The sequence below is a fragment of the Chlorocebus sabaeus genome, chromosome 26 (assembly GCF_047675955.1).
Source record: "Chlorocebus sabaeus isolate Y175 chromosome 26, mChlSab1.0.hap1, whole genome shotgun sequence".
Classification (NCBI taxonomy): Eukaryota; Metazoa; Chordata; class Mammalia; order Primates; family Cercopithecidae; genus Chlorocebus; species Chlorocebus sabaeus.
Window position 1 is genome coordinate 18,292,533 of NC_132929.1, and position 17,693 is coordinate 18,310,225.

A 17,693-nucleotide genomic window follows, 5' to 3' on the forward strand; every position below is an offset into this window, starting at 1 on the left:
GGCCCCAAATCTTCAGGCTTGGTTTAATTTAGCGGAGTTACATTTTGGTCCTGGCACATTTGAGTAGAAACAGAGAGAATGGAGGATCTTGTTTCACTTACATCAGAAGATAACTGTGTTTGAGTAGTGGCTGATTCTGCTGCTTCCCAACAGAAGAAAACAGGAAAATCCCTGCCTGCTACTTCTTCCCACACAGGCTCACACTATTTTCAAGTAGCATGGGAAGCTTCAAGCCTTTTCTCTCCAACCACTAACCTTTATGTTGAAGGTGACCACAGTGCCATTTGCCAGTCCCGCATAGAGGATTCGCCACCTACTGTGCAGGCAGAGGACCCGGTCTTCCAGCTGTAACTGCTCCACACACTCTCGGCTCTGATAAAAGCACACAACCTTGAATCAGCAGAGGGTACTGGCAAATGAGATGTCAAAAACAGTTCCTCCAGAAGCAGACTTTAAAATGACTCTTATGTGGAAGAAAATGTGACATCCTCTATTGTGTATGGGACTATCTTAGATCTGTTTTTCCTTTGAAATATGAGGCCAAAGACTCCCAAGCTGTAGGTAATGTGAAAATAAACATAAATTCTAGTAATGTTACCCATGTTTCTAACTTAGAATGTAGAGATTTTTCAAAGGGCACTATGAGTTGGGTCTTAGCCTCTTAAATTAAGAGGCCAAATATAAAAGACAAAGCTGTATTTTGACATCTAAAGAGGAAAATCAGGATTAGAGTTACATATTTGATAAATGCACTAATCAATATGTGGTTTTCTGCAACTTATTCTCTATTTCAATAGCTCCCAAATGCCTCCTTCAAACTGGTGCTGGGTTAGCTGGGCTAAATTACTCAAGAAGCTTTTAAAATATATAGAACCCAAGCTCCAACTCCATCCCTGAGAGTCTTAATTCAGTGGGCTCTAGAATCTGTGTTGTAAAAAATTTCCCTACTAATTCAGATGTACATGCAGGTTTAATACCCACTGTTTGATCTGACCTTCAAAAAACGATTTCTATCAGTTTCCTCCAACTAGATTATACTAGCAAATCTCTTTACCTAGAACCAAGAATTGGGCCAGGAAATAGTACATTCAAAGTTTGTTGTTGAGGCCAGGCACGGTGGCTCACACCTATAATCCCAACACTTTGGGAGTCCGAGGCGGGTGAATCATGAGGTCAGGAGATCGAGACCATCCTGGCTAACATGGTGAAATCTCATCTCTACCAAAAATCCAAAAATTAGCCAGGCGTGGTGGCACACGCCTGTAGTCTCAGCTGCTCGGGAGACTGAGGCAGAAGAATTGCTTGAACCCGGGAGGTGGAGGTTACAGTGAGCCAAGATCACACCACCACACTCCAGCCTGGGCCACAGAGCAAGACTCTGTCTCAAACAAACAAACAAACAAATAAAAACTTTTATTGTGGAAGGCTACTAAAGACCCAGGGGTAGCTTTTTAAGTGGGCTTGGCACTAGATGTTAAAATCAAGATGGTTATAATTGGGTAGGGTGGGACAAGCTGTAGGTAGGATAGAAAAGCTGTGGGTTGTCAAACCCGTTGATCTCCTCTCCCAGCCTTCTTTCATACCTAAAAGAGTCAGTCACTTAAATTATTCAATTTCTCCCCTGAAAAAATTACAAACATAAGTGCCATATATGAAATTGTAAGATATAGCAAAACACAGTGAATATGCCTAAATATTAAGATTCATGTTGCTTCCAGTTAATCCATATGAGATTTTTTTAACTTTATAGGGGAAATTGAACATTACATAGTAATAAAAAAAGAACGAACTATTGGCACATATACCAATACAGATGAATTTTCAAACATCATGGTGAGCTAAAGCTAGACATTAAAGAATACATGTGGTATAGTTATACTGACATGACAGCCAAGCACAGACAAAAGTCATCCAAAATAGTGATTAGCTTTAGAAGAAGGTTATGCCTAGGGAGGCATTTGAGGGAAGCTTCAGGGCTATGAAATGGTCTATGTTTTGATCTTTGTGGTAGTTATACAAACAAATATCTGCTTTTCTGCAAGCTGTATACTTAAAATCTGTGTGCTTTACTGTATGAAGTTATGTCTCCATGTCAAATAATGGTTACAAAATCTTTTTCACTAGTGTACAGTCCTGCTATGCCAAACACTACACATTAGAACCCTTAATACTGAAAAGCTTTTTAAAAATTTTTTTGCTAATATTATGAGTAAAAATGGTATTCCTTGTACTTCAATTTTAATTTGCATTTATTTGCAAGACTGTATTTTTTTCAGTTATTTGTATTTCTTAAGAGACGTGCTTGTTTTTTGTCAGTGTATGTTTAGGGATTTATTTATTTATTTGTTTTTTGAAAGACAAGGTCTCCCTCTGTCTCCTGGCTAGAGTGCAGTGGCGTGATTACTGCTTACTGCAGCCTTGACCTCCAGGGCTCAAGGAATCCTCCCACCTCAGCCTCCTGAGTAGCTGGAACTGCAGGTGTGGGCCATCACGCACGCCTAGTTAATTGCTGCCTAGGCTGTTTTGAACTCCTGGGCTCAAGGGATCCTCCCGACTTGGCCTCCTAAAGTGTTGGGATTACAGGCAAGAACCATAGCACCTGGCTGTAGGAATTTAAAGGTGTAAGCCCCTTACAACATATACCAAACCTATGTTTGTCCTATCTTAAGTTACAGCTTTTTCCCCTGTTTTTATGTAAGACTATTTCTTGCCAAAATATGCTTACAATTTTTTTTCACAAGTTTGAATAATTTTTTACAGGTTTGTACAAGTTGCCTAGCTAGGCTTGAACTCCTGGCCTCAAATGATCCTCCTACCGCAACCTCCCAAGGCACTGGGATTACAGACATGAGCCACCATGCCCAGCCTCTTTTTGTAGTTTCTTGAATTTTAAAGCTTTCTTCTTTTCTAATAGAAGCAATTAAAAATACAAATTTCCCTTTCAGCAATGCTTTAGCTGCATCCTACAAATGATATGTTGCATTTTCATTTAGTTAGATATTTTCTAATTTTCCTTGTGATTCCTTCTTTGAACCACCATAATTTAGAAGTATGTTATTTTCATCTCCTTATATTTGGGGATTTCCAAGATTTCTGTTACTGCTTTCTAATAAATGTCACTGTGGTTAGAAAACATACTCTGTATGATCTTGGTGCTTTTAAATTGATTGAGACTTATTTAATAGCCCAGTATGAGGGTCCTGGTGAATGTCTATGTGCGCATTCTTGAAAAAAATGTGTATTCTGCAATTTTGAGTGCAGTGTTCTATAAATGCTAATTGGATCTTATTTGTTAATGGTGTCGTACAGTTCTTTTTTTTTGAAACGAAGTTTTTCTCTGTTGCCCAGGCTGGAGTACAGTGGCGCAATCTCACCTCACTGCAACCTTCACCTCCCAGGTTCAAGTGATTCTCCTGCCTCAGCCTCCTGAGTAGCTGAGATTATAGGCACTACCACCAGGCCCGGCTAATTTTTTTGTATTCTTATTTTTGTTTGTTAATTTTTTGAGACAGAGTCTCATTCTGTTGCCCAGGCTGGAGTGCAGTGGCACAATCTTGGCTCACTGCAACCTCTGCCTCACAGGTTCAAGCAATTCTCCTGCCTCAGCCTCCCAAGTAGCTGGGACTACAGGCACGAGCACCACACCTGGCTAATTTTTGTATGAGGGGGTTTCAACATGTTGGTCAGGCTGGTCTCAAACTCCTGACCTCAGGTGATATGCCCACCTTGGCCTCCCAAAGTGCTGGAATTACAGGCGTAAGCCACCACATCCAGCCTAATTTTTTTGTATTTTTAGTAGAGACGAGGTTTCACCATGTTGGCTAGTCTGGTCTCGAACTCCTGACCTCAAGTGATCCACCCACTTCAGCCTCCCAAAGTGCTGGGATTACAGGCATGAGCCACCACATCCAGCTGGTGTTGTACAGTTCTTATATATCCTTGACGGTTTTTTATTTAGTAGTCTATCAATTATTGAGAAAGGGTTGTTGATGTCCCCAACTATAATTGTGAATTTGTCTATTTCTCCTTTCAGTTCTATGAGTAACTGTTTCATATATTTTAGAGTTCTGTTATTAGGTACCTGTACTTATAATTGTTATATCGTTTGGCTGTGCTGACTCATCATTATGGAACGTCCTCCTTTCTCCAGTAGTATTGTCCTTTTCACTATTTAAAGGGACAGTGTCTCGCTCTGTCACCCAGGCTGGAGTGCAGTGGCATTGTCATAGCTCACTATAACCTCAAATTCCTCAGCTCAAATGATCCTCTCACCTCAACCTCCCAAGTAGCTAGGACTAGAGGTACATACAACCATGCTTACCTCACTTTTTCATTTTTTGTGGAGACAGAATCTCACTATGTTACCCAAACTGGTCTGGAACTTCTGGTCTCAAGCAATCTTCCCACCTTAGCCTCCCAAAGTGGGATGCGGGCATGAGCCACAGTGCTCAGTCACTTGTCTTAAAGTCTACTTGCCCAATATTAACATAACCACTCCAGTTCTGTTACTATTTGGATAGTGTATCTTCTTCCATTCTTATTCTTTTACTTTCAACCCATTTTGTCTTTACATTTAAAGCAGTCTCTTTGGCTGGGCATGGTGGTGCATGCCTGTAATCCCAGCACTGTGGGAGACCAAAGCAGGGGGACTGCTTGTGCCCAGGAGCTTCCGACTAGTCTAGGCAACATAGCAAGACCCTGTTTCAAAAAAAAAAAAAAAAAAAAAAAAAAAAAAATTTTAATTAGCAAACCATAGTGATGTGTGCCTGTAATCCCAATTACTCGGGAGGCTGAGGCAGGAGGATCACTTGAGCCCAGGAGTTCCAGGCTGCAGCGACTTATAATCACGCCACTGCACTCCAGCCAGGGTGACAGGCCAAGACCGTGTCTCAAAAATAAAAGTGTGTCTCTTGTAGACAACAAAGATTTTGATGTTACTTCTGTATCCAGTCAATTTCTGCCTTTTGATTTTAGTGTCAGTTCACTCACATTTAATATAATTATTAAATATGGGTAAATTTAGGTCTCCAATTTGCTATTTGCTTTCTATTTGTCTCATTTTTATTCCTCTATTTCTCCTTCTACCTTCTCTTGTATTAAGTATATTTTTAGCTTGCCATTTTAATCCCTCAACTGACTTTCTAAGCTCAATTTCTTTGCATTATTCTTTTTTTTTTTTTTTTTTTTTTTGAGAAGGAGTCTCGCTCTGGTACCCAGGCTGGAGTGCAGTGGCATGATCTTGGCTCACTGCAATCTCCGTCTCCCAGTTCAAGTGATTCTCCAGCCTCAGCCTCCCGAGTAGCTGGGATTACAGGTGTGCACCACCACACCTGACTAATTTTTGTATTTTTAGTAGAGACGGGGTTTCACCAGGTTGGTCAGTCTGGTCTCGAACTCCTGACCTCATGATCCTCTTTCATTATTAGTTTAGTAATTAGGGCAGTATTTCTCAAAGTGTGGTCCCCAAACCATCTCCATCAATATCACATAATACCTTATTAGAAGTGTAAATTCTTTTTGGTTGTTTTGGTTAATTTTTATGCTTTTTTGAGGTAGGCTCTTGTTCTGACACCCAGGCTGTAGTGAAGTGACACAATCATAGCTCACTATAACCTTGAACTCCTGGGCTCAAGTGATCCTCCCACCTCAGCCTCCGGAACAGCTAGGACTATAGGTGTGAGCCACCACATCCAGTTCATTTTTATTTTTTTATAGAGACAGGGTCTTGCTATGTTGCCCAGGTTGGTCTTGAGCTCCTGGCCTCAAGCAGTCCTCCTGCTCTGGTCTTCCAAAGTGCTGGGATTACAGATATGAACCATAGTACCTGGCCTAGAAATGTAAATTTGTGAGTTTGACCCCAAGCCTACTGGACAGAAGCTCTGGGAAGGGCTGCGTGTGGTGGCTCATGCCTGTAATCTCAGCACTTTGGGAGGCCGAGGTGGGAGGATTGCCTGACTCCAGGAGCTCAAAACCAGCCCGAGCAACATGATGAGACCCTGTCTCTTAAAAAAACAAAAAACAAACAAAAAAACACCTCTGGGAGTGGGGACCAGTATTATGTGTTTTAATGAGCTGTCCAGGTCAATGTGATGCACACTAAAGTTGTAAGCCTGTGCCTCCAGGGATTACATTTTTAAAATTATAACAATCTAGTTCAAATTAGTACTTATTCCCAGTAAAATATAAGAACCTTCTTCTAGCACAGCTCCATCCCCTCCCGCTTCTTTATGTTCCTGTTATCACATATATTCCATCTATGTTATAAACTTAATGATAGCCTTATAAATTCTGCTTCATGTATCTCCATCTTTTAAAGAAATTAAGAACATACTGTATATAATTTTAAACATAATTTTCTCATTTCTTTCAGTGCATTTAAGTTTAAAAAACTCTCAGAGGAGATGTCCATTTCTAATTCTTCAGATTTAAAAAATTTATACATTTTGCTCTTTTTTTTTTTTTCTGAGACGGAGTTTCGCTCGTTGCCAAGGCTGGAGTGCTGTGGCACGACCTCGGCTCACTGCAACCTCCGCCTCCTGGGTTCAAGCGATTCTCCTGCCTCAGCCTCCCAAGTAGCTGGGATTATAGGCATGCGCCACCACCCCCGGCTAATTTTGTATTTTTAGTAGAGATGGGGTTTCTCCATGTTGATCAGGCTGGTCCCGAACTCCCAACCTCAGGTGAATCCACCCACCTCTGCCTCCCAAAGTGCTGGGACTACAGGCGTGAGCCACCACACCCAGCCTACATTTTTCTCTTTATTCTATCTAGGATTAATTTTGATATATGATATGCATAACATTTGTGGCAAAGACAAAGGAAGGTATATTATTAATAGTAGGAAGTGAAAAAATACTGGTGGAGACAGAAAATACAGTTTATGTCTAAGTCTCATATCTACCTAAAGCTACAACAATGTGCTAAACATTGTTTAGAAGCGAAAAGGAGACAGTGGGTAGAATGAAGCATCTGCTAGTGTCTCCACTCCACACAGTAAATACAAAGCGACTCAATATGAACCACTTTGGATTTCTCTGGACCCACCTACCTTAACATTATAGCAGCGGACGGTATGGTCACTGGAGCCGGTGTAAAGGGCAGCGTTCTTCCCAGAGGTCTGAGTCACCAGGAGGCAGTTCACTTTCGAGGTATGGCCCTCAAAGACACCAACACATTTCCGACTCTAAAGTTTAAGCACAGACCAGATTATTACTTATGAGATATAGAAGGATTAGATAATATATTTCCTCAAAAAAAAAAAAAAGATGCTAAAACATTCAGTTCACTGCTGTATCCTCAGTGTCTAAAACAGCACCTGGTACACAAAAGATGTTCAGTAAATGTATGTTCACCAAATGCCCAGCAAAGAGTCATAGGCAATGAGGTATCTGAAAGTATATGTTAGTTGAGCCATACCAAAAAATATTTACGACAATTCACTGTAAGATAGCCAGAATTTTAATTAATGTTTAGGGCAAAGCTTTCTGACATGGACCAAGGACCTAGCAAATCCAAACTGTAGCTAATTACCCACAACAGATGTGCATTTGATAAGCAGCTTGTGAGAATGCACCATGGTATTCAAAAACATATCAGGTGCTATCACAGGTCTAGTGGCTCTGGTGGTGTTTCTCTTTTTTTCTTTCTTTTTTTTTTTTTTTGAGATGGAGTCTCGCTCTGTCACCTAGGCTGGAGTGCAGTGGCGCGATCTCGGCTGACTGCAAGCTCTCTCTCTTAGATTCACGCCATTCTCCTGCCTCAGGCTCCCAAGTAGCTGGGACTACAGGCACCCGCCACCACGCCTGGCTAGTTTTTTGTATTTTTAGTAGAGACGGGGTTTCATCATGTTAGCCAGGATGGTCTCGATCTCCTGACCTCGTGATCCACCCGCCTCGGCCTCCCAAAGTGCTGGGATTACAGGCGTGAGCCACTGTACCCGGCCTCTGGTGTTGTTTCTTAAGGGTACATTCCAAATGTTATCTCAGTGCACATACTGAGATCTATTTACAATGTACATGTATACATACACATACATATTTTGATATCCTGTTCCCCTAGATCTTACACCTATACATCCTGGTAGTATTGCTTCCTTTTTTCAGTCATTCGTGTTCATCCTCATATCATTAAGCTAAAGGAATCTACATACCTGTTGCCTATAGCAAACACATTTTCCTGGTCCATCATCTAACTTTTTAATTTTCACTGACTCTAGCAATTTTAAATATTTTCATGGTGTTCATTCAGACAACATCATGTTCCTCAAATTTCTTAAGCTGTCATTGTTCATAATTAGTTTATGAACAAATTCAAATTCAAAACTCAAAAGTTCATTCTTTTGACAGTAACAAGCATCAGATAATACTAAGTGTGAGGTAGTAGAAAAGTGTTGCTCTCCTTAATAACTTGAACTCTGTAATCAATCACTTGTCAGGGAAAATACCTCCTCCAATACTTCCCCATATTCACTTCATCCTTCCTCTATTATGTAGCTGCTACGCAAGTGACCCCATTACCAACTCCAGTGTTGGGACCTGAACAGTCCAAGACCACTGGTGTAATCCCAACCCCCTTTTGCCACAGGCAAAAGTGATCGTTCAGGGAATAAAACACAGGACCCTTTTTTGCTGGTGGGAGGGAAAAAGAGACCCCAGCGGCTCCTGACATTTACTTTGTGATCAGGAGGGGAACTAGCTTTCAGAAACAGGTAATACCAGAGAAGGCAGAGTAGAGAGACAAAAAGAAATTAAGTCCCCAATGACCTTGTGGAGCTACTGGATCAAATGCATCTAAAGTCAATCTAAGGCCCACCCCTTCCTCCAGAGAGCCAACAAATTCCCTTTATTGTTTAAAAGAGTATAAACTGGATTTTCCAAAACCTGCAACCAAAAACATACTACATGTTCTATCAACTTACCACCAGATTATAAACCCGGACAGTTTTATCTGCTGAACAGGTATATAGTAAGTTCCCAAATATCTGAATTGCATTTACAGCAGCTTGGTGCCCCTCAAAGCTTCCTTCTGTGGGCTCATCATCATCTCCTGGCTCTGAAGAGATTTCTGGAAAACAAGAGTAGGTTTCAGAGACATGTCTGCTAGTCTGAAAAGACCCTCAAAAATCAGAACTATTATACAATACAGCAGTCCCTAGATTAAACCAAAAGTAGATCCCCTTAAAGTTTAGTTCCCCTATCAGACTACTCCAATTCTGATTACACATCTTCACTATGAAGACTGCATAATAAGCAAAGGCCTTTCACTTAGGAAAAAGATAGATAATTATATAACGAGCTTTTGGGCTGGGTGTGGTGGCTCACACCTGTAATCCCAATACTTTGGGAGGCTGAGGTGGGCAAATCACCTGAGGCCAGGAGTTCGAGACTAGCCTGGCCAAGATGGTGAAACCCTGTCTCTACTAAAAATACAAAAATTAGCTGGGCATGGTGGTGTGTGCCTGTAGTCCCAGTTACTTAGGGAGTCTGAGGCAGGAGAATCACTTGAACCCAGGGGCAGAGGTTGCAGTTAGCCAAGATCACACCACTGGACTCCAGCCTGGGCGACACAGCGAGACTCTGCCTCAAAAACAAACAAACAAATAAATAAATAAAAGCTTTGAGTGATACTTGGAAGGTACCCAACCTCTCCCACACTTCCAAAAAGTTATTTCTTTGAGTAAGGTAGTATTCCTTAAGCAGTTCCTTCTGAAAGCAAATATCCTCAGAGCCAATGAAACCTTAATACTAATTAGTTGAACAGATAAGGGAGCTGGATAAGACAGATTAGAAGGGCCAGGCATGATGGCTTACACCTGTAATCCCAGCACTTTAGGAGGCTGAGGCGTGAGGATCACTTGAGGCCAGGAGTTGGAGACCAGCCTGGCCAACATGATGAAACTCTGTCTCTACTAAAAATACAAAAAAAATTTGCCAGGCATGATGGCGCGCACCTGTGGTCCCAGCTATTTGGGAGGCTGAGGCAGGAGAATTGCTTGAACCTGGAAGGTGGAAGTTGCAGTGAGCAGAGATCATGTCACTGCACTCCAGCCTAGGTGACAAAGCAAGACTCCGTTACAATCAATCAATCAATCAATAAGACAGATGAAAATAAGAATCTGAAAGACCAGAATTTGAGGTTTTAAGAATAGCAGAACTGTTGATCAAGGCAATCCTCTTGGTGATAAACCCATCCCCATTCTCTTATTCTATAAATATATTTAAGTAGTTTAAATTCTGGCTTTAATATTTACAAGGCTTTTAATTCTGTGGTTAATTTAAATAAAACTGAACAGCAAATACCTGAAGAATTCTTTGATCCTTTTATGGAAGAGATCACAGTCTGAGTTTCTGCCACACTACAAAATAATAGCAAAAGTGTTCTCAGCATCTGTGTGAACAGGGCGGGTAGCAAAAGTAAAAATTTCCTGACTCAAAGGATTTTTCTAAACAATGGGCGAAGTAGCAATGATATAAGAAATTAGTTTTTCCATCTGAAATTTCTAAAGGAAGGGAAATAAAAGCGGAGTGAATATTTATAACACAGTCAAAAGAGAAAGCAGAAAATCTCTACTGCCGAGCTTTAATTTTTCCACGTCCACAATCCCTGCTGCATTCATGTAAATTTTGATTTTTAAATAAATTCTGATTCATAATTTAAAATTCTATTTAAAAAAAATAAAGTTGGTGAAAGTTCTTCTGACTGGACCAATACAATACTCTTACCTTACAGGGATGCCGTCTTTATAGCGAGTGCCAATTTCACTGGTCGAGCTAACTTCATCACACCCAGAACGAGAAGTTTCTAGCAGGTTTTGCTCTGTAGAGTTCCAAATATCCTTTTTAGATGGGCTGTCTGGTTTCTCTTCTCCTGATTCTGAAGAATCAATGGCTACTACTTCTAACTGAGGATTAGGAATTTCTAGGACTTCCAGAGACGAGTCACTATCTGGCTCATCTCTGACACTCCCTTGCTCCCGACCAGTCCTGCTGTCTTCCCAAGTGGAGGTTGTTACTTTCCCCCCTTTAATTAACTTTCCAGCTTTTACTTTCCTTACGGGTTTAACAGTTAAAACATCCTGTTCAGTGTCACTATTCTCAGGAACATGGGCAGCCCGTAGACTTTTCTTCTTCCGAAGTTTCTTCTTTTTCTTGCTTCCCCTAGTCTCAGCTGATGTCAAAGTGGATTCTGCCTGTTGTTCAGGCTGGTCAGCTGGAGAGTGGGGTTCCTTTTCCAAAGGGGTTTCTGAAGCAAAAGACAATCTTAGAAAAGAACTAGTACAGGCTTCAGACCCACTATTGCCTCTGGTTGGCTCTTCCCCTTCTTTATTTATGCTAGAAAGACCAGCTGATTGGGAAGAGGGAGAGTTCTCTCTGTTTCTGGTATTTCTTTGCTCCACAGAAAACTTCAGTTCTTGGCTAGGCTCATGGAAACTTTCTGTTGACTCTGATAAGGACAATCTAGCAGTGATGACTGGATAAACTGGACAACTGTCACTGATCTCTCCTGAATTGAGAGGAAAAAAATTATTGCATCCTTTTTTGTGTTTGCTGCAATTTATCACTGACTGAAACACTACCAAATATTTCAATGAGATGTTCACAAAACCATGAGTGTTTCAGCTGGTATCTCACCCCTCAGTTTCCCATCACCTACATACACTCCTATGACAGCACTTACTACCCTCTGCCTTGCGTGAATGTCACAGACACTGTGTCTTATTCCCTACAAAAGCTCCTTGTGGGGAGGGATTGTTTCTATTAATCTTTTTTCTTGTTTTAAATGTCCACACATTTAACATTGTGTTTTATTCTTAGTAGACACTTAAATGTCTACTTAGCTGAAGTCCTTTTACTTTTATTTCTCTGAAGTTTTCATTATCCCCACCCATCCAATTTAGCTACACCCTAGTAGTTAAAAAATTTGCTGACTTAGAAATGTCAATTTCCTTTGACTTAATTACTTCATGTCTAGGAATTAAAAGTGATGAAATAATCACAGACGTACTCAAAGACATATACAACGCAGTGTTATACAGAATATGAAGTCAGAAAACTAAATATTCAAAAAAGATTCACCACTTAAATTATTGTATATTCAAATTATGCAACTATTCAAATATTATGCAACTTGTAATATAAAATATTTTAGATAAATTATTTTTACGACAGAAAAATCATGATATATCAAATGGAAAAAGTCAGGTTATATATGATTGCTCCTTTGTATAAGTTCTACATGTAAACACAAAAACATGATTTAAGAAAGACTAAAATAATATGTAATATGAAAAATAGTACCAAAATATTTCATGTAATCCATAAATATACACACCTATTATGTACCCACAAAAATTTAAAATAATTTTTAAAAATATGCTAGGGACTGGGCACGGTGGCTTACGTCTGTCATCCCAGCATTTTGGGAGGCTGAGGAGGGCGGATCGCTCGAGGTCAGGAGTTCAAGACCAGCTTGGCCAACATGGTGAAACCCTGTCTCTATTAAAAATACATAAATTAGCTGGGCATGGTGGTGGGCACCTGAAATCCCAGCTATTTGGGAGCCTGAGACAAGACAATCACTTGAACCTGGGAGGTAGACGTTGCAGTGAGCCAAGAGCACACCACTGAACACCAGCCTGGACAACAAAAAGCGAAACTCTGTCTTTAAAAAAAAAAAAGTTGCACATATATATATATGCTAAGCCAGGCACAGTGGCTCACATCTATAATCCGAGCACTTTGGGAGGCCAAGGTGGGTGGATCACTTGAGCCCAGGAGATCAAGACCAGCCTGGGTAACATGGTGAATCCCCATCTCTAAAAAAAAAAAAAAAAATACAAAAATGAGCCGGGCATGGTGGCAGGCGTCTGTAGTCCTAGCTACTCCGGAGGCTGAGGTGGGAGGATCATCTGAGCCCAGGAGGTCAAGCCTGTGGTGAGCTGTGATTGTGCCACCGCACTCCAGCCTGAGTGACAGAGTGAGACACTGTCTCAATAAACAAATAAGCTATACATTTGATACTAACATCTAGATTAATATTGCAACACAGTACTGGTAGTAAAATCTAGAGTAATTTTTTAGACTTTTTGCTTTTGCTTAGGAAACCACACAATGCCAGTTTGTTGGACTTAATTTTCAAATACAGCACCACTGTGGTAATGCAAACTTCTAACAGGATTTTACATAGCTTAGATATATTCTCAAATGATAACCAGGTAAGTGTTATTTTTTGAAAAGAGTGAAAACCCTGGCTATTTCTCAACACAAACTTCTTAGTAGATGATTCCAAACCCAATCATGGCCACCTGCCTCTCGAGCTTATATGAATCCTGGTTTGTATTTGAGATTATATAGAGTTAAGTGCAAAGAAATTCAGAGGATAGACCTTATTTAGAAAATTGGCTGAATTAACTTCAACCCCATTTATTTCACACAAAACAAATTTTATACTTATCCTAATAAATGGAACCTTGTGGGTGTTAATACAAAGTCAACTCTAACCCTAGATTATAGGAAATGATAGAAAATGACTGATATTTAAATTACATTCTCTAAAATATTTTAAAAGAATCCTCCTGTATATATGAAGAGAATTTCAGTGAAAAATTAGTTGTATTTGCTCATTTTAGTTTTAATGAGTAGGTATGGCTTATATCACTCATATAAAAATGCCCCAGTCCCACTACTGGGATGCCCTTAACCCAGAGAAAAGCTTACATACTATTAGCTTCCAGTAGTTCGTTGGACACATTGCAGGCAGAGTTTGGTGGCACAGCATTCACAGTCTCATCTTGTTCAGGAGACATGGGCTCTTGTTTAATCTGAACGGATGAGTCTGGAGCAGGGACACTGCCATGGGTTTGGAAAGTAGGAGATGTGGTTATTTGAAGAGAGGCTCCGGTGGGTGATGGAGACACATGGGAAGATGGAGGCTCCAGAAAAAGTGGGAAAAAGGGAGTGGGCAGCAGTGCGGCATCAACAGATGTCTGAGATCTACTGTTCCTTCGTTCTCGTGTGAGGCTACAGGGAACCTGGTCTGGCTGCTCAGAAGGTTCGTATGTTTCTAGAATGGGAAACAGACATACACAGAAATGCAAAAACGTTATCTCAAAAGTCATTTGTTTCTGAGCTAATTTGTATATTTAAACATTAGAAAAGAATTTTTAGTAAGTATATTAGTATAGTTCGTCATAATTCTCTGAAATATAGAGAATATAATCTCTACAACCACCAAGGATACAGACAGAATAGGCATCAACATTCTTTTTTTTTAGATAGGGTCTCGCTTTGTCACCCAGGCTGCAGTGCATGGACTCAAGCAATCCTCCTGCCTCAGCCTCCCAAGCAGCTGGGATTATAGGCACATGCCACTATGCCCAGTTATTATTGTTATTATTTTTTCGAGACAGAGTCTCATTCTGTCACCCAGGCTGGAGTGCAGTGGCGCAATCTTGGCTCACTGCAACCTCCGCCTCCCAAGTTCGAGCGATTCTCCTGCCTCAGCGTCCTGAGTAGCTGGGATTACCAGCGCATGCCACCATGCCCAGCTAATTTTTGTATTTTTAGTAGGGATGGGGTTTCACCATGTTGGTCAGGCTGGAATTATTATTATTAATAATTATTAATAATTTTTGTATTTATTTCTAGAGACAGGGTTTCACCATGTTGCCTGGGCTGGTCTCAAACTCCTGGGCTCAAGGAATCCACCTGCCTCAGACTCCCAAAGTGCTGGGATTACAGGCATGAGCCACTGTGCCTGGCTACATTCCAATTTTTCAAATCTTAAATGACTTATCCAAAGTTATATAGGTTACTAATGGAAGAGCGAAGATTTGAATCCAGGCCTCTTGATTCCTAATCAAAACTTTTTCCAAAACATATTGTCTGTTGCTAAACATTTTTGGGATGCACCATCTACAGACCTTTCTATAGAAGGATGAAACTGGCCAGGCGTGGTGGCTCAGGCCTGTAATCCTAACCATTTGGGAGGTCAAGTTAGGAGGATTGCTTGAGCCCAGGAGTTTGGGACTATCCTGGGAAACACTGGGAGATCCCATCTCTACAAAAACATTTTTAAAATTTTTATAACTTTTTATAATTTTATATAACTTTTTATAATTTTTATAACCTTTAAATTTTTACGATTTTAAATTATAACTTTATAAAATTAAAAGTTAAAAATTTTAATAACCAGGCATGGTGACACACATCTGTAGTCCCAGCTACTGGGGGGAGTGAGGTGGGAAGATCGCTTGAGCCCAGGAGGTCGAGGCTGCAATGAGCCGTGATCATGCCACTGCACTCCAGCCTGAGTGACAGAGCAAGGCCCTGTCTCAAAAAAACAAAAAAGGATGAAACCAAGGAGACATGAGAGAAATAACATGATCTTTTCATGACTACTTTTCATTTCCCTCAAAGAGAACAAAAAGGCCTGGTGCAGTGGCTCACGCCTGTAATCCCAGCACTTTGGGAGGCTGAGGCAGGCGGATCACCTGAGGTCAGGAATTTGAGACCAGTCTGGCCAACATGGTGAAACCCTGTCTCTACTAAAAATACAAAAATTAGCTGGGGGTGGGGTGGGCACCTGTAATTCCCGCTAATCAACTGCTGAGGCACGAGAATCACTTGAACCTGGGAGGCAGAGGTTGCAGTGAGCAGAGATTGCATCACTGCACTCCAGCCTGGGGGATAGAGCAAGACTCTGTCTAAAAAACCAAAAACGAACAAACAAACAAAAAAACAGAACAAAAAAGTAACAAGCTATCCATCAGAAGCCCTCTGAATACCTTGTAATCCCTGTAGAATCTGTATTCTATGGGTCCTCAGTGCACTCATCTCCATAGTTATCTAAAAATAAAGTATTTTATTAAGCATTTTGAAATCCAACTTGTAGGGTCCTCTAGGTCTCCCCACTTTTCTTCTATATCCTGACCAAAAATCAGTGTTTTGACTGCTCTGTGACCCAGCCAGCTGCAGGTTTTCCCTAGCAGGCTTAAACCCCACCTGGGGTCTTGAAGAATCCCAGGCACTGATAAAAGTATCTAGGTTGTTGCCCGAAACACTGAAAGAAATTGGCCCTGGCCCGGAGCCGAATTCCTTCAACCCTCATATAAACTCCACATCCCGCCCGCTGGCTGTGGATGTACCTAGGGAGAACACCCCTTCCTTGCTGTCCCTTGTCAGGACTGCTGCAGCCTACTCTGTAAGTAAGCTCTGCTAATAAATGCTTTGGACTCATCACCCCGGCATTTCGTGCTTCTTTCTTTGGAATCCTAACTGTCCCCCATTAGGCACAGTCTGGGCACTTCCCTTGTGGAAACTCCCCTGCCACTGCTTTTGGAGTGACTCCAGCCATGGGTTTGGCAGGACAAAACATGATTTCAGAGATGATCCATTTTTATTAAATCCTCCACATGCCGTTACCTGCTGCTTGAGCATAAGTAGCCTCTGAACTTCCACATAAGCTGTCTGAAGGGCTGCACGGGCTTGCAGAAGATTGTTATCCATGCACTGCAATGACTTACTAAGTTCTTCCTCCCTTAAAGAAATATTCAGCAGCTGGTCAACCTGAGAACGTTCTGCCAAAAGAAACCATAAGGTTCAGGTTAATACTAGGAGATTTCCGTCTCATCACACAGCTCCTCACAAGATTGAACTATTCCCATTATCTGGAATAAGCCTTTATGTTCTCCTCAATAGGTCACTGGAAATTCACAAAACATTTAGTCAAGCACAATGATATCAAAGCTAGGAACCAAAAGTGACACCTGCTAAGATGGAGGAGTCTCATAAGCTCCAGGGTCCACCACATCATTCTGTCTCATCTGATCACCACCTTCCACCGCTGCCTTTCCAGGTGAAATCTGTCCCACGCAAACCATCTGTTCTAGGTCTCGTTTCCCATTCTTCCTTTATCTACCACTGTCTTCACAAAGGACTTTTGCTTAGATTGGACTCTGGACCTAGACTGCTTGTACTCTCTTTCCAATCCATATTTAGTCTGCCAGTTGACTTAAAAATTGTTTTTATTAGAGAAGACTTCCTGAAGAAAATACAGCTGTGAAATAGTACACTTAACTTACTTTGAATAAAATGTTCTGTGTATGTATTTACCATCATTGGGTTTGTCTGTTTGCTATTGAATATGCCAGGACCTCTCCCTTGAGCTCCACACCCACATATCCAACTACTGACTATGATATTTCTGGCTAGGTTATCTCAAAGGTCCTTTAAGTCAAAGAATCCCTGAGGGAATTCATCACTTTTCTCTATTCTCAATCTGCTCCTCTCATGGAGCTTTCTAGCTCTACATATGATCCATCTGGTTGGTCCAGCCAGAAATGTGGGTTGTCCTTGACTCCTCCCTTATCCATCACATCCACTCACTCAAGCCTCATCCAATCACTTCCGGGACTAGCCCTTATACTAGAACTGGGTTAGAGTCAAGGAAAAGCAGGAATCACAGAAATATATCAATGAGGGAGCAATGTTAATAACTTCTTTCCATAATTCACTTTAGAAAAACAACCAAGGAAGGGAGTGTAGAAGTAGGGCAGGGGGGAAGCAACCAAGATGCCTCAAAAACAGAAAGTGAGAGAAATGGCTACACATGACCAAGAGGGCCAACATGTTTTATCCCACTGAAAAGGCTTAAGGAAACTTTCTGGCTTTATATTGTCCCAGTGATATACTAAC

The 17,693-nt window shown here is 41.0% G+C and overlaps 1 protein-coding gene across 5 annotated transcripts in view; it reads right to left on the reverse strand.

Annotated features, from left to right (window-relative positions):
• Positions 1-17,693, reverse strand: part of ZNF106 (zinc finger protein 106) — an 81,917-nt gene that overhangs the window by 14,327 nt on the left and 49,897 nt on the right. For 3 of the 5 annotated variants that reach the window (XR_012091469.1, XM_008016901.3, XM_008016897.3), the window contains 8 exons: positions 16,422-16,576; positions 15,785-15,845; positions 13,720-14,061; positions 10,722-11,502; positions 10,299-10,354; positions 8,918-9,063; positions 7,049-7,183; positions 256-372 (listed from right to left, as the gene is read on the reverse strand). Coding sequence is in view for 4 of the 5 variants with exons in the window: in XM_008016901.3 (XP_008015092.1) it covers positions 256-372; positions 7,049-7,183; positions 8,918-9,063; positions 10,299-10,354; positions 10,722-11,502; positions 13,720-14,061; positions 15,785-15,845; positions 16,422-16,576 (1,793 nt within the window). In the remaining variant the exon portion in view is untranslated. The remainder of the gene's footprint in view (positions 1-255; positions 373-7,048; positions 7,184-8,917; positions 9,064-10,298; positions 10,355-10,721; positions 11,503-13,719; positions 14,062-15,784; positions 15,846-16,421; positions 16,577-17,693) is intronic. The other 2 variants (XM_038009864.2, XM_008016899.3) reach the window with 1 other exon arrangement.